General features: G+C 65.1%; 1 protein-coding gene across 1 annotated transcript; it reads right to left on the reverse strand.

Moving 5' to 3' along the window:
• Nucleotides 1-12: 12 nt before the first annotated feature.
• LOC136789218 (N-terminal kinase-like protein) lies at nucleotides 13-18225 on the reverse strand. Its single transcript, XM_066989196.1, is given in 24 exon segments — nucleotides 13-138; nucleotides 937-1043; nucleotides 1045-1093; nucleotides 2007-2076; nucleotides 3198-3254; nucleotides 3256-3387; nucleotides 3457-3611; nucleotides 4459-4531; nucleotides 4533-4610; nucleotides 6047-6160; nucleotides 7656-7762; nucleotides 7838-7878; nucleotides 7880-7935; nucleotides 7937-7996; nucleotides 9428-9489; nucleotides 9492-9572; nucleotides 11278-11387; nucleotides 12233-12310; nucleotides 12312-12436; nucleotides 13545-13584; nucleotides 13586-13659; nucleotides 15290-15430; nucleotides 18104-18160; nucleotides 18163-18225. Coding segments are annotated over 24 exon segments (2055 nt in total). The 3' UTR covers nucleotide 13.
• Nucleotides 18226-22116: the final 3891 nt, after the last annotated feature.

Below are 22116 nucleotides of genomic sequence, written 5' to 3' on the forward strand. Positions count from 1 at the left end.
CCCCCCCCAAGGTTCAGTCGAGTTTGCGGGTGCCCAATTTCGGGGGGCCCTGGGCCCCCCGGCGCTCGGCCCGCCGGGCCTCCAGCTCCCGGCGCCGCTGCTGCTCCCGCTGCCGCCGGGCGGCGTTCGGGGGGGGGCCTGGGGAGACAAGGGGGGGGTCAGGGGGGGCTGGGGGGGGCAAGGGGGGGCCTGGGGAGACAAGGGGGGGGTCAGGGGGGACTGGGGGGCAAGGGGGGGACCGGGGGGGCCTGGGAAGACAAGGGGGGGGGTCAGGGGGGCTGGGGGGGGCAAGGGGGGGCCTGGGGAGACAAGGGAGGGACTGGGGGGGGCAAGGGGGGGCGGGGGGGGCCTGGGGAGACAAGGAGGGGGGCAAGGGGGCTGGGGGCTGGGGGGACTGGGAGGGGCAAGGGAGGGACCGGGGGGGGCCTGGGATCACAAGGGGGGGGTCAGGGGGGCTAGGGGGGGCAAGGGAGGGACCGGGGGGGCCTGGGGGGGGGGGGGGGGGCAAGGGGGGGAACGGGGGGCCTGGGGAGACAAGTGGGGTCGGGGGGGCAGAGGGGCGCTGGGTGGGTCGGGGGGGTGCCAGGGGGGCTGGAGGAGTCCTAGGGGGTCAGGGGGTTATAAGGGGGGGGGGTCGGGGGGGGTCAGGGGGGTCTTGGGGGCTGTCGGGGGGCTCTAGGGGGGGGGTCAGAGGGTGCTGGGGGAGGGCGGGGGGGCTGGAAGGGTCCTGGGGGGGTCGGGGGGGGGCTGGAGGGGTCCTGGGGGGGGTCAGGGTGGTTCGGGGGGGTGGCTGGGGGGTCTGGGGAGTAAATGAGACGAATGGGGGGGGGGGGGGGGATGGGGGTCCTGGGGGGCAGGGGGATGCCCCAGGGGTTTTTTTTTGGGGGGGGGGAGATGGGGGGGGGTCTCGGGGGGGGGTCTCGGGGGGGGTCTCACCCCGCTGGCTGGGCAGCGCCTCCCAGGCGTCGTCGGTGCCCCACTCGGTGCCCGCCCCCCACCCCTCGTCCCCGTCCCCCTCCTGGGCCGGGGGGGCGCGGGGGGGCCGCCGGGGGGGGAGAGCCCGGCCGGGGGCCCCCCTCCTCTGTCCTGGTTGCTTGCGGGGGGCCGCGGGGGCTCCACGTCCTGGGGGAGGGGGGGGAATATTGGGGGGGGGGGCATTAGGTTGGGGGGGAGCTCACTCCGTGACCCCCCCTCCCCCAAAGTAATGCCCCCCCCCCCCCAAAAAAAAAAAAACCTCACCTCCAGGCTGCCCCAGTCATCGTCCCAGCGGTCGAAGTCGTCTGGGGGTCGGCTCGGGGGGGGCTCTGTTGGGGGGGGCTCTGCTGGGGGGGGCACAAGGGGGGGGGCACAAGGGGGGGAGTCAAGGGGGGGGGGTCAGGGAGAGCAGGGGGAGGGGTTGGGGACCCCCCCCCAGAGCTTTTTTGGGGGTGTCCCGGGGGGGGGTCGGGGGGGGCACTCACCCTGCGGGGGGGGCGCTGGGGTCTCCGGGGGGGTCTCCTGGGGGTCCCGGGGGGTCCCGGCCTCGGCGCCCATGAGCCGCGCCGTCAGGGAGGTGACGCCGGTGACGGCCCAGGACACGGCCGCCCCCAGCCCGCCCCCCGGCCCCCCCCCCGGCCTCGGGGGGTTCGGCTGCACCGGGGGGGCTGGGGAGGGAGCAGCGGGGGGGGGGGCTGGGACCCTGAGTCCTCTGTGCCCCCCCGTGTCTTCCAACCCCCCTGGACCCCCCCCATTCCTTCCCTCTCCCCATTTTCTCCCCCCCCCCCAGACCCCTCCCCCACCCTTAGGACCCCCCCCCCCAATTTTCTCCCCCCCGTGCCCCCCCAATTTTCTCACCCCCCATTTTATCACCCCCCATTTCCCCCCCAATTTTCTCACCCCCCATTTTCTCACCCCCCTTCATGCCCCCCCCCAATTTCCCCATTTTCTCACCCCCCTCCGTGCCCCCCCCAATTTTCTCACTCCCCCAATTTTCTCACCCCCCCTTCGTGCCCCCCCCATTTTCTCACCCCTCCGTGCCCCCCCGCTCTCGGCGGCCGCCTCCAGCTGCTCCAGGAAGCTGCGGATCGCCCGGAACGCCTGGGGGGGGGGGGAAGAAAGGGGGGGCACAATTCGGGGAGGGGGCAAAGCAGGACAATGAGGGGACCCCCCCCCCCAGCACCCATTGTAACAGGACCAGCTCCCCCAGCACCCATTGCAATGGGACCCCCAACGCCCCCCCCAGCACCCAATGCAATGGGACCCCAGCCCCCACCCCGTTATAATGGGACCCCCGACCCCCCTAGCACCCACTGTAATGGGACCAGGACCCCCAGCACCCATTGCAACGGGACCCCCGACCCCCCCCCCAGCACCCAATGCAATGGGACCCCAGCACCCACTGCCGTGGGACCCCCCAAGCCCCCCATAATGGGATCAGGACCCCCAGACCCCCCAACACCCATTACAATGGGACCAGGACCCCCAGCACCCACTGCCGTGGGACCCAAGGCCCCCCACCCCAGCACCCACCCCCAGCACCCACTGCAATGGGACCCCCGACCCCCCCCCAGCACCCACTGCAATAGGACCCCAGCCCCCCACCCCATTATAATGGGACCCCCAGACCCCCCCCCAGCACCCATTGCAGTGGGACCCAAGGCCCCCCACCCCAGCACCCACCCCCAGCACCCACTTTAATGGGACCCCCCCCCAGCACCCACTGTGATGGGACCAGGACCCCAGACCCCCCAGCACCCATTCCAATGGGACCCCAGCCCCCTTCCCCCCAGCCCCCACTGTGATGGGACCAGGACCCCAGACCCCCCAGCACCCACTGCAATGGGACCCCAGTCCCCTCCCCCCAGCACCCATTACAATGGGACCCCAGCACCCACTGCCGTGGGACCCAAGGCCCCCCACCCCAGCACCCACCCCCAGCACCCACTTTAATGGGACCCCCCCAGCACCCACTGCAATGGGACCAGGACCCCCAGACCCCCCAGCACCCATTACAATGGGACCCCAGCACCCATTGCAGTGGGACCCCCCAGCCCCCCCCAGCACCCACTGTGATGGGACCAGGACCCCAGACCCCCCAGCACCCAATGCAATGGGACCCCAGCACCCATTGCAGCGGGACCCCCAGACCCCAGCACCCATTGCAGCGGGACCCCCAACCCCCGTGCCCACCCCCCCCCAGCACCCACCCCCCCCCCCACCTGCTCCCTGACCCCCCGGTCGGGGTCGACGGTGAGGGCGCAGAGGGCGGGCAGCACCCCTGCCGGCGCACTCCTGGGCCGAGTAGCACCCATGGGTGGCGGCGAAGGCGGCGACGGCGGCCGCCCGCGCCGGGGCGAAGGGGTCCCGCGTCGCCCGCGCCAGGGCGGGGGCCAGCACCCGCTGCCGCACCTATGGGGGGGGGGGGTGAGCACTTGGGTGGGGGGGCCCAGGGGTGCGGGGGGTCCCATGGGTGCTCACCTGGGGGGGCAGCAGGGGAGGGGGTGAACACCTCGGGGGGGGTCCCAAGGGTGTGGGGGGGTCCCATGGGTGCTCACTGGGGGGTGGGATGAGCACCTCCAGGGGGGTCCCATGGGTGCGGGGGTCCCATGGGTGCTCACCGGGGGGGTGAGCACCTCCAGAGGGGTTGGGGGGTCCCAGGGGTGGTGGCGGGGGTAAGAACCTCGGGGGGGGGTCCCAGGGGTGTGGGGGGGTGCAGGGGTGCGGGGGGCGTCCCATGGGTGCTCACTGGGGGGGGGGGTGAGCACCTCAAGGGGGTTGGGGGGTCCCATGGGTGCAGGGGGTCCCGTGGGTGCTCACCTGGGAGGGGGCAGCAGGGGAGGGGGTGAGCACCTCTGGGGGGTCCCAGGGGTGTGGGGGGGTCCCTTGGGTGCTCACCAGGGGAGGGGTGAGAACCTCCAGGGGGGTTGGGGGGTCCCAGGGGTGGGAGGGGTCCCATGGGTGCGGGGGGTCCCATGGGTGCTCACCCGGGGGCAGCGGGGGGCATGAGCACCTCCGGGGGGTCCCAGGGCTGGGGGGAGCACCTCCAGCGGGGGTCCCATGGGTGCGGGGGAGTCCCATGGGTGCTCATGGGGGGGGGGGTGAGAACCTCCAGGGGGGTTGGGGGGATCCCAGGGGTGGGGGGGGGGGGGGCAGGGGGCAGCAGGGGGGGATGAGCACCTCGGGGGTCCCAGGGGTGGGGGTGGGGGGTCCCAGGGGTGCTCACTGGGGGGGGGGGGGGTGAGCATCTCGGGGGGTTCCCAGGGGTGGGGGTGGGGTCCCGTGGGTGCGGGGGGTCCCATGGGTGCTCACTGGGGGGGGGGTGAGCACCTCCAGGGGGGTTCCCAGGGGTGGGGGGGGATCCCGTGGGTGCGGGGGGTCCCATGGGTGCTCACTGGGGGGGTGGGGGTGAGCACCTCCAGGGGGGTCCCAGGGGTGGGGGGGGTCCCGTGGGTGCGGGGGGGGGGTCCTGCGGGGGCTCACCTGGGGGGCAGCAGGGGGCGAGGCGCCCCAGGCAGAGGGTGGCGTTGCAGCGCAGGGGGCCCAGGGCGTCCCCCCTGCACCCGGCACAGCAACCGCGGCAGCTCCCGGCCCCGCGTCGCCTCCGGCAGCTTGGGGGCCAGCAGCACCATGGACTGGGGGGGGGGGCAGAAAATAAGGGGGGGGTCAGAATTTGGGGGGGGGGTCAAAATATTGGGGGGGCACCGGGATGGGAGAGGGCCAGTGGAGAGGGGGCAGGGGTGGGGGGTGTGGGGGATGGGGGGATGTGTGCTTGGGGGCCAGCAGCACCATGGGCTGGGGGGGCAGAAAATAAGGGGGGTCAGATATTGGGGGGTCAAAATATTGGGGGGGGGTCATTGGGGGGGGTTAAAATATTGGGGGTCAAAATATTGGGGGAGACACAGGGGAAAGGGGTCGGGGGGGGGGATGTGTGCTTGGGGCCAGCAGCACCATGGGCTGGGGGGGGGGCAGAAAAATAAGGGGGGTCAGAATATGGGGGGGTCAAAATATTGGGGGGTCAAAATATTGGGGGAGGAGTTAAAATATTGGGGGGTCAAGATATTGGGGGAGACACGGGAAAGGGGTCAGGGTGGGGGGATGTGTGCTTGGGGCAAGCAGCACCATGGGCTGGGGGGGCAGAAAAATAAGGGGGGTCAGAATATGGGGGGGGGGGGCAAAATATTTGGGGGGGGTCAAAATATTGGGGGAGTTAAAATATTGGGGGGTCAAAATATTGGGGGAGACACAGGGGAAAGGGGTTGGGGGGGGATGTGTGCTTGGGGCCAGCAGCACCATGGGCTGGGGGGGCAAAAAAATAAGGGGGGTCAGATATTGGGGGGGTCAAAATATTGGGGGGTCAAAGTATTGGGGGAGTTAAAATATTGGGGGGGAGTTAAAATATTGGGGGGCATGGGAAAGGGGTCAGGGTGGGGGGATGTGTGCTTGGGGCCAGCAGCACCATGGGCTGGGGGGCAGAAAAATAAGGGGGGGGGTCAGAATATGGGGGGGTCAAAATATTTGGGGGGGGGAGTTAAAATATTGGGGGGGGGCAAAGTATTGGGGGAGACACAGGGGAAAGGGGTCAGGGTGGGGGGATGTGTGCTTGGGGGCCAGCAGCACCATGGGCTGGGGGGGGCAAAAAAATAAGGGGGGGGGGCCAAAATATTGGGGGGTCCAAAATTTGGGGGGGGTCCCAGATATTTAGGGGGAGAACCCGGGTGTTTTGGGGGGGGGAGGTCCCAGGTGGCTGGGGAGGGGGGCAGGTGTTTTTGGGGGGGGTTCTGAGGTGCTGGGGGGCTCTGAGGTTTTGGGGGGGGTCTGAGATGTTCGGGGGGGTCTGAGATGTTCGGGGGGTCTGAGATGTTCGGGGGGTCTGAGATGTTCGGGGGGGTCCAAATTTTTTTTGGGGGGGGGTCCCAGGTGTTTGAGGCGGGGGGACCCAGGTCTTGGGGTAGCTCCCAGGCAGCCAAGGGGGTACCCGGGTGTTATTTGGGGGGGGGGAGGTGACCCGGGGGTCTCTGTCCCCGGGGGGTCTCGTCCCCGGGGGGGTCCCCGTGCCGGGGGGGCGCACCTTGACGGTCTGCTCGCGGATGGCCGGGTTGGTGTCGAGGAAGCCGTGGGCGACGTGGGGGAAGATCTGGGCGCTCACCGTGGCCTCGGGCAGGAACTCGACGTAGTCCTCCAGCTGGGGGGGGGCACGGGGGGGGGGCACGGGGAGGGGCACGGGGAGGGGGGGCGCATGGGGACACCGGTGGCCTCCAGCGGACCCCCCGGACCCCCCCAGGACCACCCAGGAGACCCCCAGGGGACCTGAAGGTGGTGAGGGGGGCCCCCAGGTGCTCCCCAGGAACCCCCAGGGACCCTCAGGACCCCCCAGGAGATGAGGAGACCCCCGGGTGCCCCCCAGGACCCCCCAGGACCCCCCAAGTACCCCCAGGACCCCCCCAGGGACCCTCAGGTCCCCCCCAGGACCCCTCCAGGACCCCCAGGGACCCCCAGGTGCTCCCCAGATGATGAGAGGACCCCCCAGGACCCTCAGGACCCTCCCAGGACCCCCCAGGGACCCTCAGGACCCCTCCAGGACCCCCAGACTTGCCCAGGGCCCCTCTAGGACCCCCCAGGGACCCTCAGGACCCCCCCCCCGGACCCCCCAGGACCCCCCAGGGACCCTCAGGACCCCCCAGGGCCCCCCAAGTACTCTCAGGACTCCTGCAGGACTCCCCAGGGACCCTCAGGACCCCTCCAGGACCCCCCAGGACACCCCAGGTGCCCCCAGAGACCCCCAGAGACCCTAAGGACCCCCCAGGACCCCCAGGAGATCTCCAGGGACCCCCAGGTGATAAGAGGACACCGCAGGTGCCCCCCAGGGACCCCCAGATGATGAGAGGACCCCCCAGGACCCCTCAGGGACCCTCAGGATCCCCCAGGACCCCCCAGGGACCCCCAGGACCCACCAGGGACCCCCAGGGACCCCCAGGGACCCCTCCAGGACCCCTCAGGACCCCCCAGGACCCCCAGGACCCCCCAAGTACCCTCAGGACCCCCAGGGACCCCCAGGACGCCCCAGGGACCCTCAGGACCCCCAGGACCCTCAGTAACCCTCCAGGACCCCTCAGGACCCCCCCAGGACCCCTCAGGACCCCCCAGGACCCTCAGGACCCCCCAGGGACCCTCAGGACCCCCCAGGACCCCTCCGGGACCCTCAGGACCCCCAGGGCGCCCCCAGGACCTCCCCAGGGACCCTCAGGACCCCCAGGACCCCTCTAGGACCCCCCAGGACCCCCCAGGGACCCTCAGGACCCCCGGACCCTCCCAGGGACCCTCTAGGACCCCCCAGGGACCCTCTAGGACCCCCAAGTACCCTCAGGACCCCTCCAGGACCCTCAGGACCCCCCAGGACCCCCCGGACCCCCAAGTACCCTCAGGACCCCCAGGAACCCCCAGGACCCCTCTAGGACCCCCAGAGACCCTCAGGACCCCCCAAGTACCCTCAGGACCCCTCCAGGACCCCCAGACCCCCCGGACCCCTCTAGGACCCCCCAAGTACTCTCAGGACCCCCAGGGCGCCCCAGGACCCCCCAGGGACCCCCAGGACCCCCCAGGACCCCTCTAGGACCCCCAGGGACCCTCAGGACCCCCCAGGGACCCTCAGGACCCCCCCAGGACCCCCCCAGCCCCACCTGCTGCAGCAGCCGCATGCGCAGCGCCCGGTCGGGGGCGGCGAAGAGGCGGACGAGGACGGGCACCACGCGCTCCTGGTACTCGGGGGGTCCAGAGCCTTGGCCACCTGCGGGGGGGTCAGAAGGGGTGTCTGGGTGGGGGGGGCGTCCGGGGGGTCTGTGTTTGGGGAGGGGGGGGTCGCACCTTGAGCAGGGGGCGAGGGCGGCGGCGTCGGCGCTGCCAGCGGAGGGCGTCGAGGAGGCGCGGCAGCAGCTTGTGGCGCTGGAAGGGGGGGGGCAGGCGCCTCCAGGCGGGGGGGCAGCTCCTGCAGGAAGGTGCGGCGGGCGGGGGGGTCCTGCACCTGGGGGGGGGCACGGGGGGGTCCGGGGGGGGGGGGGCTACGTGGGGATTGGGGGGGTCTGGGGGATATGGGGGGGTCTGGGGGGATATGGGGGGTAAGGGGGGAAATGGGGATGGGAGAGGAGGGTATGGGGGGAATTGGGGTGGGGGGGGGGGCGCGCGGGGGGGTCCTGCACCTGGGGGGGGGGCACGGGGGGGCACGGGGGGGGGTCAGACGGGGGGCTACATGGGGATTGGGGGGGGGTCTGGGGGGTATGGGGGGAGTAAGGGGGGAAATCGGGGGGGAATTGGGGTGGGGGGTGCGCAGGGGGGTCCTGCACCTGGGGGGGGCACGGGGGGGTCAGACGGGGGGCTACGTGGGGATTGGGGGGCTGGGGGGGATATGGGGGGGTATGGGAGGGGATATGGGGTGGGAAGGGGGGTATGGGGGGGGATATGGGGGGGAATTAGGGTGCGGGGGTGCGCGGGGGGGTCCTGCACCTGGGGGGGGGGCACGGGGGGTGTCAGAGGGGGGGCTACGTGGGGATTGGGGGGTCTGGGGGGATATGGGGGGTAACGGGTAGGAAATGGGGATGGGAGAGGAGGGTATGGGGGGAATTGGGATGGGGGGGGGCACGCGGGGGGTCCTGCACCTGGGGGGGCACGGGGGGGGTCAGAGGGGGTTTGGGAGGGGATATGGGGAAGTAAGGGGGGGATATGGGGGGGGGTGAGGGGGGGTATGGGGACACGGACAGGGATGGGGACAGGATAGGGACAGGGACGGGATGGGGACTTATATAGGGTCGGGGGACGGGACGGGGACGGGATGGGAACTTATAGGGTCAGGGATAGGGACAGGGATGGGATGGGGACTTATATAGGGTCGGGGACGGGACGGGGATGGGATGGGGACTTATATAGGGTCAGGGATGGGGACAGGGATGGGATGGGGACTTATATAGGGTCGGGGATGGGACGGGGATGGGATGGGAACTTATATAGGGTCAGGGACAGGATGGGGCCAGGAAAGGGCCCAGGACAGCGGGGAAAGGGACAATGGGACTGGGGACACTGGGGACACTGGGGATGGGAAAGAACAGGGATGGGATGGGAACATATAGGGTCAGGGACGGAATGGGAACATATAGGGTCAGGGACGGGGATAGGACGGGATGGGAACTTATATAGGGTCGGGGATGGGGATGGGATGGGATGGGAACTTATAGGGTTAGGGACGGGCACAGGGACGGGCACAGGGACGGGATGGGAACTTATAGGGTCGGGGACGGGACGAGGCCAGGGAAGGGCCCAGGACTGCGGGGATGGGGACAATGGGACTGGGGACACTGGGGACACTGGGGACACTGGGACTGGGGACACTGGGGACACTGGGGACACTGGGACTGGGGACACTGGGGACACTGGGGACCCCGGGGACCCCGTGGCCACGCACCTGGAGCTGCTCGAGGAAGAGCGCGGTGTCCACCAGCCCGCAGGCGAGGAAGCCCCCGGGGCTGCGCCCCGCGCCAGCAGCTGCTCGGGGCCCGGCCGCGCCCCGGGGTCGGCGGCCACCAGCTCGCAGTACGGGGCCACCAGCGCCGGGGGATCTGGGGGGGCACGGGGGTGTTATTGGGGGGTATGGGGGGGTTATATGGGGTTATGGGGGGGTTATGGGGGGGGGTATGGGGGGTTATATGGGGGTTATGGAGGGGTTATATGGGGGTATGGGGGGTTATATGGGGTTATGGGGGGGTTATGGGGGGTTACGGAGGGGTTATGGGGGGTTATATGGGGGTATGGGGGTATAGGGGGGTATGGGGGGGTTATGGGGGGTTATGGGGGGGTTATAGGGGGTTATGGGGGTTATATGGGGGTTATGGGGGTTATGAGAGGTTATAGGGGTTATGGGGGGTATGGGGGGGTATGGGGGGGTTATGGGGGGTTATAGGGGAGTATGGGGGGGTATGAGGGGTTATGGGGGTTATGAGGGAGGTTATATGGGGTTATGGGGGTGTTATGGGGGGTTATGGGAGGGTTATATGGGGTTATGGGGGGGTTATAGGGGGTTATGGGGGTATATGGGGGGTTATAGGGGGGTATAGGGGTGTTATGGGGGGTTATATGGGGGTATGGGGGGTATAGGGGGGTTATGGGGGGTATAGGGGGGTTATGGGGGTTATATGGGGGTTATGGGGGGTTATGAGGGGTTATGGGGGGTTATGAGGGGTTATGAGGGGTTATGAGGGGTTATGGGGGGTATGGGGGGTATAGGAGGGTTATGGGGGGTATAGGGGGGTTATGGGGGGTATATGGGGGGTATGGGGGGGTATAGGGGGTTATGGGGGGGTATGGGGGGTTATATGGGGTTATGGGGGGTATATGGGGGTATATGGGGGTTATAGGGGGTTATAGGGGGCATAGGGGGGTTATATGGGGGTTATGGGGGTATAGGGGTTATAAGGGGGTATGGGGGTTATGAGGGGGTATAGGGGGGTATAGGGGGTTATATGGGGTTATGGGGGGTATGGGGAGGTTATATGGGGGGGGGGGTACGGGGGGGTATATGGGGTTATGGGGGGGTATAGGGGGTTATAGAAGGTTATGGGGGTATAGGGGTGTTATGGGGGGTTATGGGGGGGTACGGGGGGTTATGGGGGGAAATGGGGGAATTAGGGGGAATTAGTTATGGGTGGTTATGGGGGGGGTTATATGGGGGGTTATGAGGGGTTATGGGGGGGTTATGGGGCAGAGGGAACCCCAGGGGGCCAAGGGGAACCCAGGTGTTGGGGGGGGGGGAGACCCAGGTGTTTGGGGGGACCCCAGGTATTGGGGGAGTCCTGATGCCAGGGGGGTTCCCGGTGCCCTGGGAGGGGGGTCCCGGTGACTGGGGGGGAATCTCGGTGCCCGAGGGGGGTCCTAGTGCCCGGGGGGATCTCGGTGCCCGGGGGGGGATCTCAGTGCCCGGGGGGGGGGGTGTCCCGGTGCCCGAGGGGGATCTCGGTGCCCGAGGGGGGCTCCCGGTGACTTAGGGGGGTCCCAGTGACTTGGGGGGGATCTCGGTGCTGGGGGGTCCCAATGACTTGGGGGGATCTCGGTGCCCGAGGGGGGATCTCGGTGCCCGGGGGGGGGGATCTCGGTGCCCGGGGGGGGGTCCCGGTGCCGGGGGGGCTCCCAGTGACTTGGGGGGATCTCGGTGCCGAGGGGGGGGTCCTGGTGCCTGGGGGAGGGGTCCCAGTGACTTGGGGGGATCTCGGTGCCCGGGGGGGTCCCGGTGCCCGGGGGGGGTCCCGGTGCCGGGGGGGGGTCGCGGTGCCGCCCCCACCTTGCCGAAGCTGCGCAGGGCGCCGGGCCGGGGCAGGGGCCCGTTGAAGAGCTCCCAGATGAGGCAGCCCAGGCGCCACATGTCCCCCGCCCTGGGGACACCGGTGGCAGCGGGGGGGGGCACGGGGACACGGCTCCCGGACCCCCCCCCTCCACGGTCCCTCAATATCCCCCCATGTCCCCCCAGTGTCCCCGTGTCCTCGCCAGCCCCCCCAAATCCCCCCCCAGCCCCCCAATAACCCCGACCCCTCCAGCCCCCCCAATATTCCCACGTCCCCCCCCCCCACCCCCCAATATCCCCCCAAGCCCCCCCAGCCCCAATACCCCCCAGTATTGCCCCAATATTCCCACGTCCCCCCCCAGCCCCCCAATATCCCCCGCGACCCCCCCAGCCCCCCAATACCCCCCAGTCCCCCAATATCCCAATACCCCCCCCACCCCCCTTAATATCCCAATATCCCCCCAACATCCCTCACGTCCCCCCGCCCCCCAATACCCCCCAACCCCCCCCAGCCCCCCAATATCACCCCAATACCCCCCCAACACCCCCCACACCCCCCAGCCCCCCAAAACCCCCCCCAGCCCCCCAATACCCCCCAAGCCCCCCAGCCCCCCAATACCCCCCAGCCCCCCAATACCCCCCCCCAACACCCCCCCCCCAAGTCCCCCCCAGCCCCCCAATACCCCCCCCAACACCCCCCCCAAGTTCCCCCCCAATACCCCCCCAAGTCCCACCCAGCCCCCCAATACCCCCCCAACACCCCCCCAAGTTCCCCCCCAATACCCCCCACACCCCCCAGCCCCCCAATACCCCCCAAGCCCCCCCAGCCCCCCAATACCCCCCAATACCCCCCACGCCCCCCCCCAGCCCCCAAATATCCCCCCCAGTACCCCCCCCCCAGCCCCCCCAAATCCCCCCCCCCCCCCCCAAACTCACCAGGGCTCCCCGCGGCCGTGCCCGCCCCCGCTGAGCTCGGGGGGTCCTGGGGCTGGGGGCTCCCCGGGGGGGCGGGGGCTCCTCGCCGCTGGCCGCCACCCGCTCGAGCCCCCCAGCTTCCACTCCCCCCGGGTCGACGAAGACGGCGTCGAGCCCCAGGGCGCCGTGCACCAGCCCCGAGCGGTACAGGAAGGCCAGCGCCGTCTGCGGGGGGGGGGACACAATTCTGGGACCCCCCCCCCCCCAAATAACGCAGAGACCCCCCCCCCCCAGATCGCTGGGACCCCTCGTAACTACGGGGAGACCCCCCCCAGAGCTGGGATCCTGCCCGCATGGGGAACACCCCCCCCCCCTCAATTAATGCCCCCCCGCCATAACTGGGACCCCCACCCCACTGGGACCCCCCCATATTATTGGGACCCCCCCCCACTGGGACCCCCCATATTACTGGGACCCCCCCCAATCAATTGCCCCCCCCCCATATTACTGGGACCCCACCACCACCACTGGGACCCCCCACATTACTGGGATCCCCCCCCGCAATTAGTTGCCCCCCCCCCTTAATTGGGACCCCCACCCATCACAGGGACCCCCCCATTAATGGGACCCCCCATATTACTTGGACCCCACTCATCATTGGGACCCCCCATCAATTCCCCCCCATATTACTGGGACCCCCCCCCCCATCACTTGGGTCCCCCTCCAGGACCCATGGACCCCCAACCCTGTGCCCCCCCAAATCCTGTGCCCCCCCAACCCTGTGCTCCCCCATTTTGTGCCCCCCCAACCCTGTGGACCCCCCCAACCCTGTGCCCCCCCATTTTGTGCCCCCCCCCCATTTTGTGCCCCCCCAACCCTGTGCCCCCCATTTTGTGCCCCCCCCAACCCTGTGCCCCCCCAACCCTGTGGGCCCCCCAAATCCTGTGGACCCCCCCCAACCCTGTGCCCCCCATTTTGTGCCCCCCCCCATTTTGTGCCCCCCCCCAACCCTGTGGACCCCCCAACCCTGTGGACCCCCTTTTGTGCCCCCCCAACCCTGTGGGCCCCCCCAACCCTGTGCCCCCCAACCCTGTGGGTCCCCCAAATCCTGTGGACCCCCCCCAACCCTGTGCCCCCCCATTTTGTGCCCCCCCCCATTTTGTGCCCCCCAACCCCTGTGGGCCCCCCCAACCCTGTGCCCCCCCCAACCCTGTGGGCCCCCCAAATCCTGTGGACCCCCCCAACCCTGTGCCCCCCCTATTTTGTGCCCCGCCCCCCCATTTTGTGCCCACCCCAACCCTGTGCCCCCCCATTTTGTGCCCCCCCCCCTCACCAGCAGCTGGTGCAGCCCCCAGGCCACCTCGTCCTCGCTCGGCCCCCCCGGGGTCACGCAGGCGGCAGCGCAGCGGCGTCACCGCCTCGGTCACCAGGTACAGGCACTGCTCCGTCTGGGGGGGGGGGGGCGGCGGATGACCCCCCCCCCGGGACCACCCCTCAGCCCCCCTTCACCGCATGCCCCCCCCCCGCCGCGTGCCCCCAGCCCCATGGCCCCGTCCCATGGAGGCGGCCCCAACACGTCCCCGTGGCCCCCCCGTGGCCCCCCCCATCCCCCCGTGGCCCCCCCATCCCTTCATGTCCCCCCCCCATCCCCTTGTGCCCCCCCCCCGTGACCCCCCATCCCCCAAAGTTCACCCACTGCCTTCTGTCCCCCCGTGTCCCCCCCCATGTCCCCCCCACCCCCCTGACCCCCCATTTACCCCCCATTCTTGTGCCCCCCATTTACCCCCCCATGCCCATGACCCCCCCCCCAGATCCCCCTCAATCCCATATCCCCCCATTCACCCCCCAATCCCAATACCCCCCATGTCCCCCCCGACCCCATGTCCCCCCTGATCCCAATACCCCCCAATCCCAATACCTCCCCATGTCCCCCCCAGCCCCAATACCCCACCCGATCCCAATACCCCCCGTGCCCATATCCCCCCACTCACCCCCCAATCCCAATACCCCCCAATCCAAATATCCCCCCTCTGATCCCCATGTCCCCCCGTCCCCATCCCCCCCAATCCCAATACCCCCCGTATCCCCCCCTGATCCCCATGTCCCCCCCAATCCCAATACCCCCCGATCCCCGTGTCCCCCCAATCCCAATACCCCCCAATCCCTATACCCCCCATCCCAATACCCCCATCTCCCCCCGATCCCCATGTCCCCCCTGACCCCATGTCCCCCCCCAATCCCAATACCCCCCAATCCCAATACCCCCCCATGTCCCCCCCGATCCCCATGTCCCCCCGATCCCCATACCCCCCAAATCCCCGTGTCCCCCCCGACCCCAATAGCCCCCCAATCCCATACCCCCCCATCTCCCCCCTGATCCCCATGTCCCCCCCAATCCCAATACCCCCCGATCCCAATACCCCCATGTCCCCCCCGATCCCAATACCCCCCCAATCCCATACCCCCCAATCCAAATACCCACCCCGTCCCCATGTCCCCCCGATCCCCATGTCCCCCCCAATCCCAATACCCCCCAATCCCAATACCCCCCCATGTCCCCCCCGACCCCAATACCCCCCAATCCCAATACCCCCCAAGTCCCCGTGTCCCCCCCATCCCCATGTCCCCGCCCCGATCCCAATACCCCCCAATCCCAATACCCCCGATCCCAATACCCCCCAAGTCCCCCTGTCCCCCCGATCCCCATTCACCCCCCAATCCCAATACCCCCCAATCCAAATACTCCCATGTCCCCCCTCTGTCCCCATGTCCCCCCATCCCCATCCCCCCGATCCCAATACCCCCAAGTCCCCATGTCCCCCCCCGACCCCAATACCCCCCAATCCCAATACCCCCCAAGTCCCCATGTCCCCCCCGATCCCCATTCAGCCCCCCAATCCCAATACCCCCCGTCCCCATGTCCCCCCCGATCCCAATACCCCCCAGTGCCCATATCCCCCCACTCACCCCCCAATCCCAATACCCGCCCTGATCCCCATTCACCCCCCAATCCCAATACCCCCCGTGTCCCCCCCTGACCCCAATACCCCCCGACCCCAATCCCCCCCGCGCCCCCACCTCGAGGCTGTCGAGGTAGGCCAGCACGTTGGGGTGCCGCAGGGTGCGCAGGCGCCGCAGGGCGCAGCGGGCGCGGGCGCTGCCCTCGGGGTCGCCGGCCCCCAGCGCGTGCACGAACACCGACACCGGCTGCCCGTCCGCCTGGGGGCACGGGGACACGGGGACGTCGGGGGGACACGGGGATGGCGGGGGGACACGGGGACGGCGGGGGGCATTGGGGGATGGGGGGACATCGGGGGGATATGGGGACATCGGGGGGATATGGGGTATAGGGACATTGGGGGGCGTCGCGGGATGGGGGGACATTGGGGGGATATGGGGACATTGGGGGGACACGGGGACAGCGGGGGGACACGGGGACAGCGGGGGGACACGGGGGATGGGGGGACATTGGGGGGATATGGGGACATCAGGGGGACACGGGGACAGCGGGGGACACAGGGGGATACGGGACATCGGGACATTGGAGGGCATGGGGACATTGGGGGATATGGGGGAAACGGGACATGGGGACAGCGGGGGGACACGGGGACGTCGGGGGGACACGGGGACGTCGGGGGGACACGGGGACGTCGGGGCGTCGGGACAGCGGGGGACATTGGGGGGATACGGGACATGGGGACAGCGTGGGACACGGGGACATTGGGGGACATCGGGGGGATATGGGACATGGGGACGTCGGGGGGACGTGGGGACAGCGGGGGGCATTGGGGGGATACGGGACATGGGGACAGCGGGGGGACACTGGGGCGTCAGGGGGCATCGGGACATCGGGGGGACATGGGGACAGCGGGGGGCATTGGGGGGATACGGGACATGGGGACATGGGGGGACATCGGGGGATGGGGGGACATTGGGGGATATGGGACATGGGGACAGCGGGGGGACACTGGGGCGTCAGGGGGCGTTGGGACATCGGGGGGACACGGGGGCGTCGGGACATCAGGGGGACATGGGGACAGCGGGGGGACATCGGGGACAGCGGGGGACACGGGGGCGTCAGGGGGTGTCGGGACATCGGGGGGCGGAGGGACATTGGGGGACATCGGGGGGATACGGGACATGGGGACATTGGGGGGCGTGGGGACATTGGGGGGATATGGGGGCGTCGGGGGATGAGGGGACATCGGGGGGATACGGGACATGGGGACAGCGGGGGGACACGGGGACATCGGGGGGTGTCAGGACATTGGGGGGATATGGGACAGGGGGACATCGGGGGACATCGGGGGGATATGGGACATGGGGACATCACTGGGGGACATCGGGGGGCATCTGGGGGACACGGGGACATCGGGGGGCGTCGGGACATTGGGGGGTGTCAGGACATCGGGGGGATGTGGGGACATTGGGGGACACGGGGACATTGGGGGGATATGGGGATATTGGGGGGATATGGGGTATAGGGACATTGGGGGGCGTTGGGGGATGAGGGGACATCGGGGGGACACGGGGACATTGGGGGGATATGGGACATGGGGACAGGGAAATATGGGGACACGGGGCTATGGGGACGTGGGGACAGCGGGGGGACGTGGGGCACGGGGACAGGGAAATATGGGGACACGGGGGGACATCGGGGGGACGTGGGGCACGGGGTCATGGGGATGTGGGGACAGGGGGACGTGGGGACACGGCATGGGGTGTGGGGACATCCGGGGGATATGAGGGCATACGGGGATGTGGGGACGGGGACACGGGGACGGGGGGATGTGGGGACGGGGGGATGGGGATGGGGGGATGTGGGGACGGGGGGATGTGGGGACGGGGGGATGGGGATGGGGGATTTGGGGACGGGGGATATGGGGACAGGGGGTCAGGGGGACAGGGGGATATGGGGGCAGGGATACGGGGACGGGGATATGGGGACATGGGGACGGGGATTTGGGGACAGGGGGATTTGGGGATGGGGGGTTTGGGGACGGGGGGACAGGGGGTCAGGGGGACGGGGGGATTTGGGGATGGGGGGATTTGGGGATGGGGGGACGGGGGATATGGGGTTATGGGGACGGGGATTTGGGGACGGGGGGATTTGGGGATGGGGGGACAGGGGGATATGGGGATGGGGGATTTGGGGATGGGGGAGATGGGGACATAGGGATATGGGGACGGGGGGACAGGGGGATATGGGGACATGGGGACAGGGGGACATGGGGATGGGGTATTTGGGGACGGGGGAGATGGGGACAGGGGGACAGGGATTTGGGGACACAGGGATATGGGGACGGGGGTACTTGGGGATATGGGGACAGGGGGACAGGGGGTCAGGGGGACGGGGGGATTTGGGGACGGGGGGATTTGGGGACATGGGGACAGGGGGACGGGGGGATTTGGGGTCAGGGGGGATTTGGGGTCAGGGGGACAGGGGATATGGGGATAGGGGGACATGGGGATAAGGGGACGGGGGGACATGGGGATGGGGATTTGGGGACGGGGATTTGGGGTCAGGGGGACAGGGGGATATGGGGACAGGGGGACGGGGGGATTTGGGGACGGGGGGATTTGGGGTCAGGGGGACATGGGGATATGGGGACAGGGGGACAGGGGGATAAGGGGACGGGGGGACATGGGGATGGGGATTTGGGGACGGGGATTTGGGGTCAGGGGGGACGGGGATTTGGGGATGGGGGATTTGGGGACATGGGGGGGCAGCGGAGCGGTTCAGGGCCAGAGAGACCGGGGGGGGGGAGGGGAACCCAGGGCCCGCCCCGCTCCCCCCAGCGCCCCCCTCCCCCTCCCGGTTCCCCCTCCCCCTTCCCCTCCCCCTCCCCCCGCCGGTGCCCCCTCCCCGGCGCCCCCCCCCCCCCCCGTTACCTTGCGGCGCCCCCTCAGCAGCTTCCAGAGCGGGGCCGGGCCCTGCTCGGGGTCGGGGCCGGGCTCGGGGGGCCGAGCTCGAAGGGGAAATCCCGGACGGGGTCGCGGGAGAAGAGCCACATGGCGGGGGGGGGGGGGGGCACCGGGGGGCACCGGGGGGGGGGCGAGAGGGGCTGGGGGGGGCCGAGGGGGGGACCGGAGGGGCGGGGGGGGCAGGGAGGGCCGGGGGGCGCGGGGGGGGGGGGGGCGGGGGGCGGGGGGGGCACCGGGGGGCACCGGGGGCACCGGGGGGGCACCGGGGGGGCGCCGGGAGCGGGAGCGGAGCGGAGGGGCCGCGGCGGGCACCGGGAGGGGGCGGGGCTTCGGGGGTGGGCGTGGCCTGGTGGTGGGCGTGGCCTGGGGTGGGCGTGGCCTGGGGTGGGCGTGGCCTGGGGTGGGCGTGGCCTGGGGGTGGGCGTGGCCTGGGGTGGGCGTGGCCCGAGAGCGGCGGCGTGGCTGCGGGAGGGGCCGGGGGTGGGCGGGGTTAGGGGCGGGGTTAATGGGGGTGTGGGCGTGGCTTGGGGCTGGAGTGGGCGGGGTTAAGGGGTTGTGGGCGTGGTTACGGGGTTGTGGGCGGGGCCTCCGAGGGTGGTGGGCGGGGTTAAGGGGGTGGTGGGCGGGGTTAAGGGTGGTGGGCGGGGTTAAGGGTGGTGGGCGGGGCTCTGAGGGTGGCGGTGGGCGGGGCGAGCGGAAGGGGAGGGGAGGGGGGAGCTGAGCGCGTCAGCGGCGTCACGTGGGGGCCAGCGGAGCGGATGTGACGTGGCGCGGCGCGGAGGGGCCGCTTCCGGGAGGGGGGGGGGGGGGGGCTGCGGCCTGCCGAGGTTTTAATTACCAAAAAAAAAATAAACTTTTAAGGGCTGCCGGGCCCTCAGGAGCCGCCCCCCAGTGGTTTTTGACATTCCCCCCCCCCCCCTCTGAAACACACGCTGAGCCCCCGAAACGGAGCTGAGGGCCTGCGGGGCCCCCAGCGAGGCTTTATTTCTTAAAAAAATAAAAATAATTTAAAAAAATAAATAAAATTCCGTGTCTGCTGGTAAGGGGGAGGTCACAAAACGTGTTCGTCACCTAACGCACGTTCAAATAAAGCGTTTGTCCCCCTAAAACCTCCCCGAGAGGACACACAGCTAGTGCTGTTATTATTAATCATTAATTATTATTAATTATAAGTACAATTATTATGAAAAGGGGGCGAAATTCCCAATATTTCCTCCACATTATTCTAATTTTTTGCCTCAGGCTCAGCCTCGGTTCCAGCCCCGGCCCCCGGCGCGGCGTTGGGGCTCACAGGGAGCGCGGCTCCGTTCCTCCCCCCCCCCAAAAAAAAAGACTTATTTTGGTTTATTTTTCGCATAAAACCTTACGTAAATCTTCACCAGCCCCGTATTGGTACATAAAAGTTAGGTAAATCTTCATCAGGCCCGTATTTGGGCCGAAATACCCAAGGTCCTTTTCTGGGCTTCTTAGGCCAGACGAGTTAACGACATCAAACCGGTTATTAATTAATTAATTAATTAATTAATTTAATCTATCTATCTATCAATTTATCTATCTATTTATTTATTTGCTTGTTTGTTTATAAATCTTTTCCCCTAGGTTTTTTTTTCCCCAAATCCTTCTCGTTCTCCCCCTGCACTATATCAAACCAGTTATTTATTTATCTATTTATTTATTTATCTATCTATCTACCTATCTGTCTATTCATTTATTTATAAATCTCTTTCCCCAGTTTTTGGGTTGATTTTTCCCCAAATCCCGGATGATTACACGACATCAAACCACTTATTTATTTATTTATCTTTTTCCCCAGTTTTTTTCCCCAGTTTTTTTCCCCCAAATCCCAGACGATTACACGCTTTCAAACCACCATTTATTTATTTATTTATTTATTTATTTATTTATAAAGCTTTTTCCCTATTTTTTTTTCTTTTTCCCCAAATCCTTCTCGTTCTCCCCCAAAAGATGACCCCCCCTCAATTTTCTTCTTAGGCCAGACAAATTCACGATATCAAACCGGTTATTTATTTATTTATCTATCTATCTATTTATTTATAAATCTTTTTCCCCAGTTTTTGGGTCGTTTTTTTTTCCCAAATCCCAGACGATTACATGATATCAAACCACTTATTTATTTATCTTTTTCCCTAGTTTTGGGGTTGTTTTTCTTTTTTTTTCCTTCCCAAATCCCAGACGATTACACGCTTTCAAACCACTTATTTATTTATTTATTTATTTATAAATCTTTTTCCCCAGTTTTTGGGTTGATTTTTTCCCCAAATCCCAGACGATTACACGACATCAAACCACTTATTTATTTATTTATTTATTTATCTTTTTCCCTATTTTTTTTTCCCAAATCCCAGATGATTTACACGCTTTCAAACCACTTTTTATTTATTTATTTATTTATAAATCTTTTTCCCTATATTTTTTTTTTCTTTTTCCCCAAATCCTTCTCGTTCTCCCCCAAAGGACGACCGCCCCCCAATTTTCATCAGACCCATATTTGGGCCAAAATACCCAAGGTCCTTTTCTGGGCTTCTTAGGCGAGACGAATTCACGATATCAAACCGGTTATTTATTTATTTATCTATTTATTTATTTGTTTGTTTATAAATCTTTTCCCCTAGTTTTTTTTTTTCCCCAAATCCTTCTCGTTCTCCCCCAGACGATTGCACAACATCAAACCACTTATTTATTTATTTATTTACCTTTTCCCTATTTTTTTCCCCCAAATCCTTTATTTATTTTTAAATCTTTTTCCCTAGTTTTTGGGTTGTTTTTTGTTTTTTTTTTTTTTTCTTCCTCAAATCCCAGACGGTCACACGATATCAAACCACGTATTTATTTATTTATTTATTTATAAATCTCTTTCCCCAGTTTTTGGGTTGATTTTTCCCCAAATCCCAGACGATCACACGACATCAAACCACTTATTTATTTATTCATTCGTTTATTTTTAAATCTTTTTCCCTAGTTTTCGGGTTGTTTTTGTTTTTTTTCCCCCACATCCCAGATGATTACACGATATCAAACCGCTTATTCATTTATTTATTTATTTATTTTGGGGTTGTTTTTTCCCCAAATCCCAGACAATTACACGACATCAAACCACTTATTTATTTATTCATTCATTTATTTATTTTTCAATAATTTTCCCTAGTTTTCATTTTTTTGTTGTTTTTTTTTTCCCCCAAATCCTGGACAATTACACGCTATCAAACCAATTATTTATTTACTTTAAAAATCTTTTTCCTTGTTTTTCGGGTTGTTTTTTCCCCAAATCCCAGACGATTACACGACATCAAACCACTTATTTATTTATTCATTCATTTATTTATTTTTAAATCTTTTCCCCCAGTTTTCGGGTTGATTTTTCCCCAAATCCCAGGTGATTACACAACATCAAACCACTTATCTATTTATTCATTCATTCATTTATTTTTCAATCATTTTCCCTAGTTTTCTTTTCTTTTTTTTTTTTTCCCAAATCCCGGACAATTGCACGCTATCAAACCAATTATTTATTTACTTTAAAAATCTTTTTTCCCTGTTTTTCGGGTTGTTTTTCCCCAAATCCCAGGCGATCGCATGCTATCAAACCACTTATTTATTTATTCATTCGTTTATTTTTAAATCTTTTTCCCTAGTTTTCGGATTGTTTTTTTTTCCCCCACATCCCAGACGATCACACGCCATCATACCACTTATCTATTTATTTGTTCATTTATTTATTTATTTTTCAATCTTTTCCCCCAGTTTTCGGGTTGTTTTTTCCCCAAATCCCAGACGATTACACGACATCAAACCACTTATTTATTCATTCATTTATTTATTTATTTATTAATCTTTTTCCCTAGTTCCCCCCCCCCCCAAATCCTAGGCAATTACACGCCATCAAACCACTTATTTATTTATTTATTCACTTATTTATTTATAAATCTTTTCCCCCAGTTTTCGGGTTGTTTTTTCCTCAA

The sequence above is a fragment of the Anser cygnoides genome, unplaced genomic scaffold (genome assembly GCF_040182565.1).
Source record: "Anser cygnoides isolate HZ-2024a breed goose unplaced genomic scaffold, Taihu_goose_T2T_genome scaffold_43_1, whole genome shotgun sequence".
In the NCBI taxonomy this organism is placed as follows: Eukaryota; Metazoa; Chordata; class Aves; order Anseriformes; family Anatidae; genus Anser; species Anser cygnoides.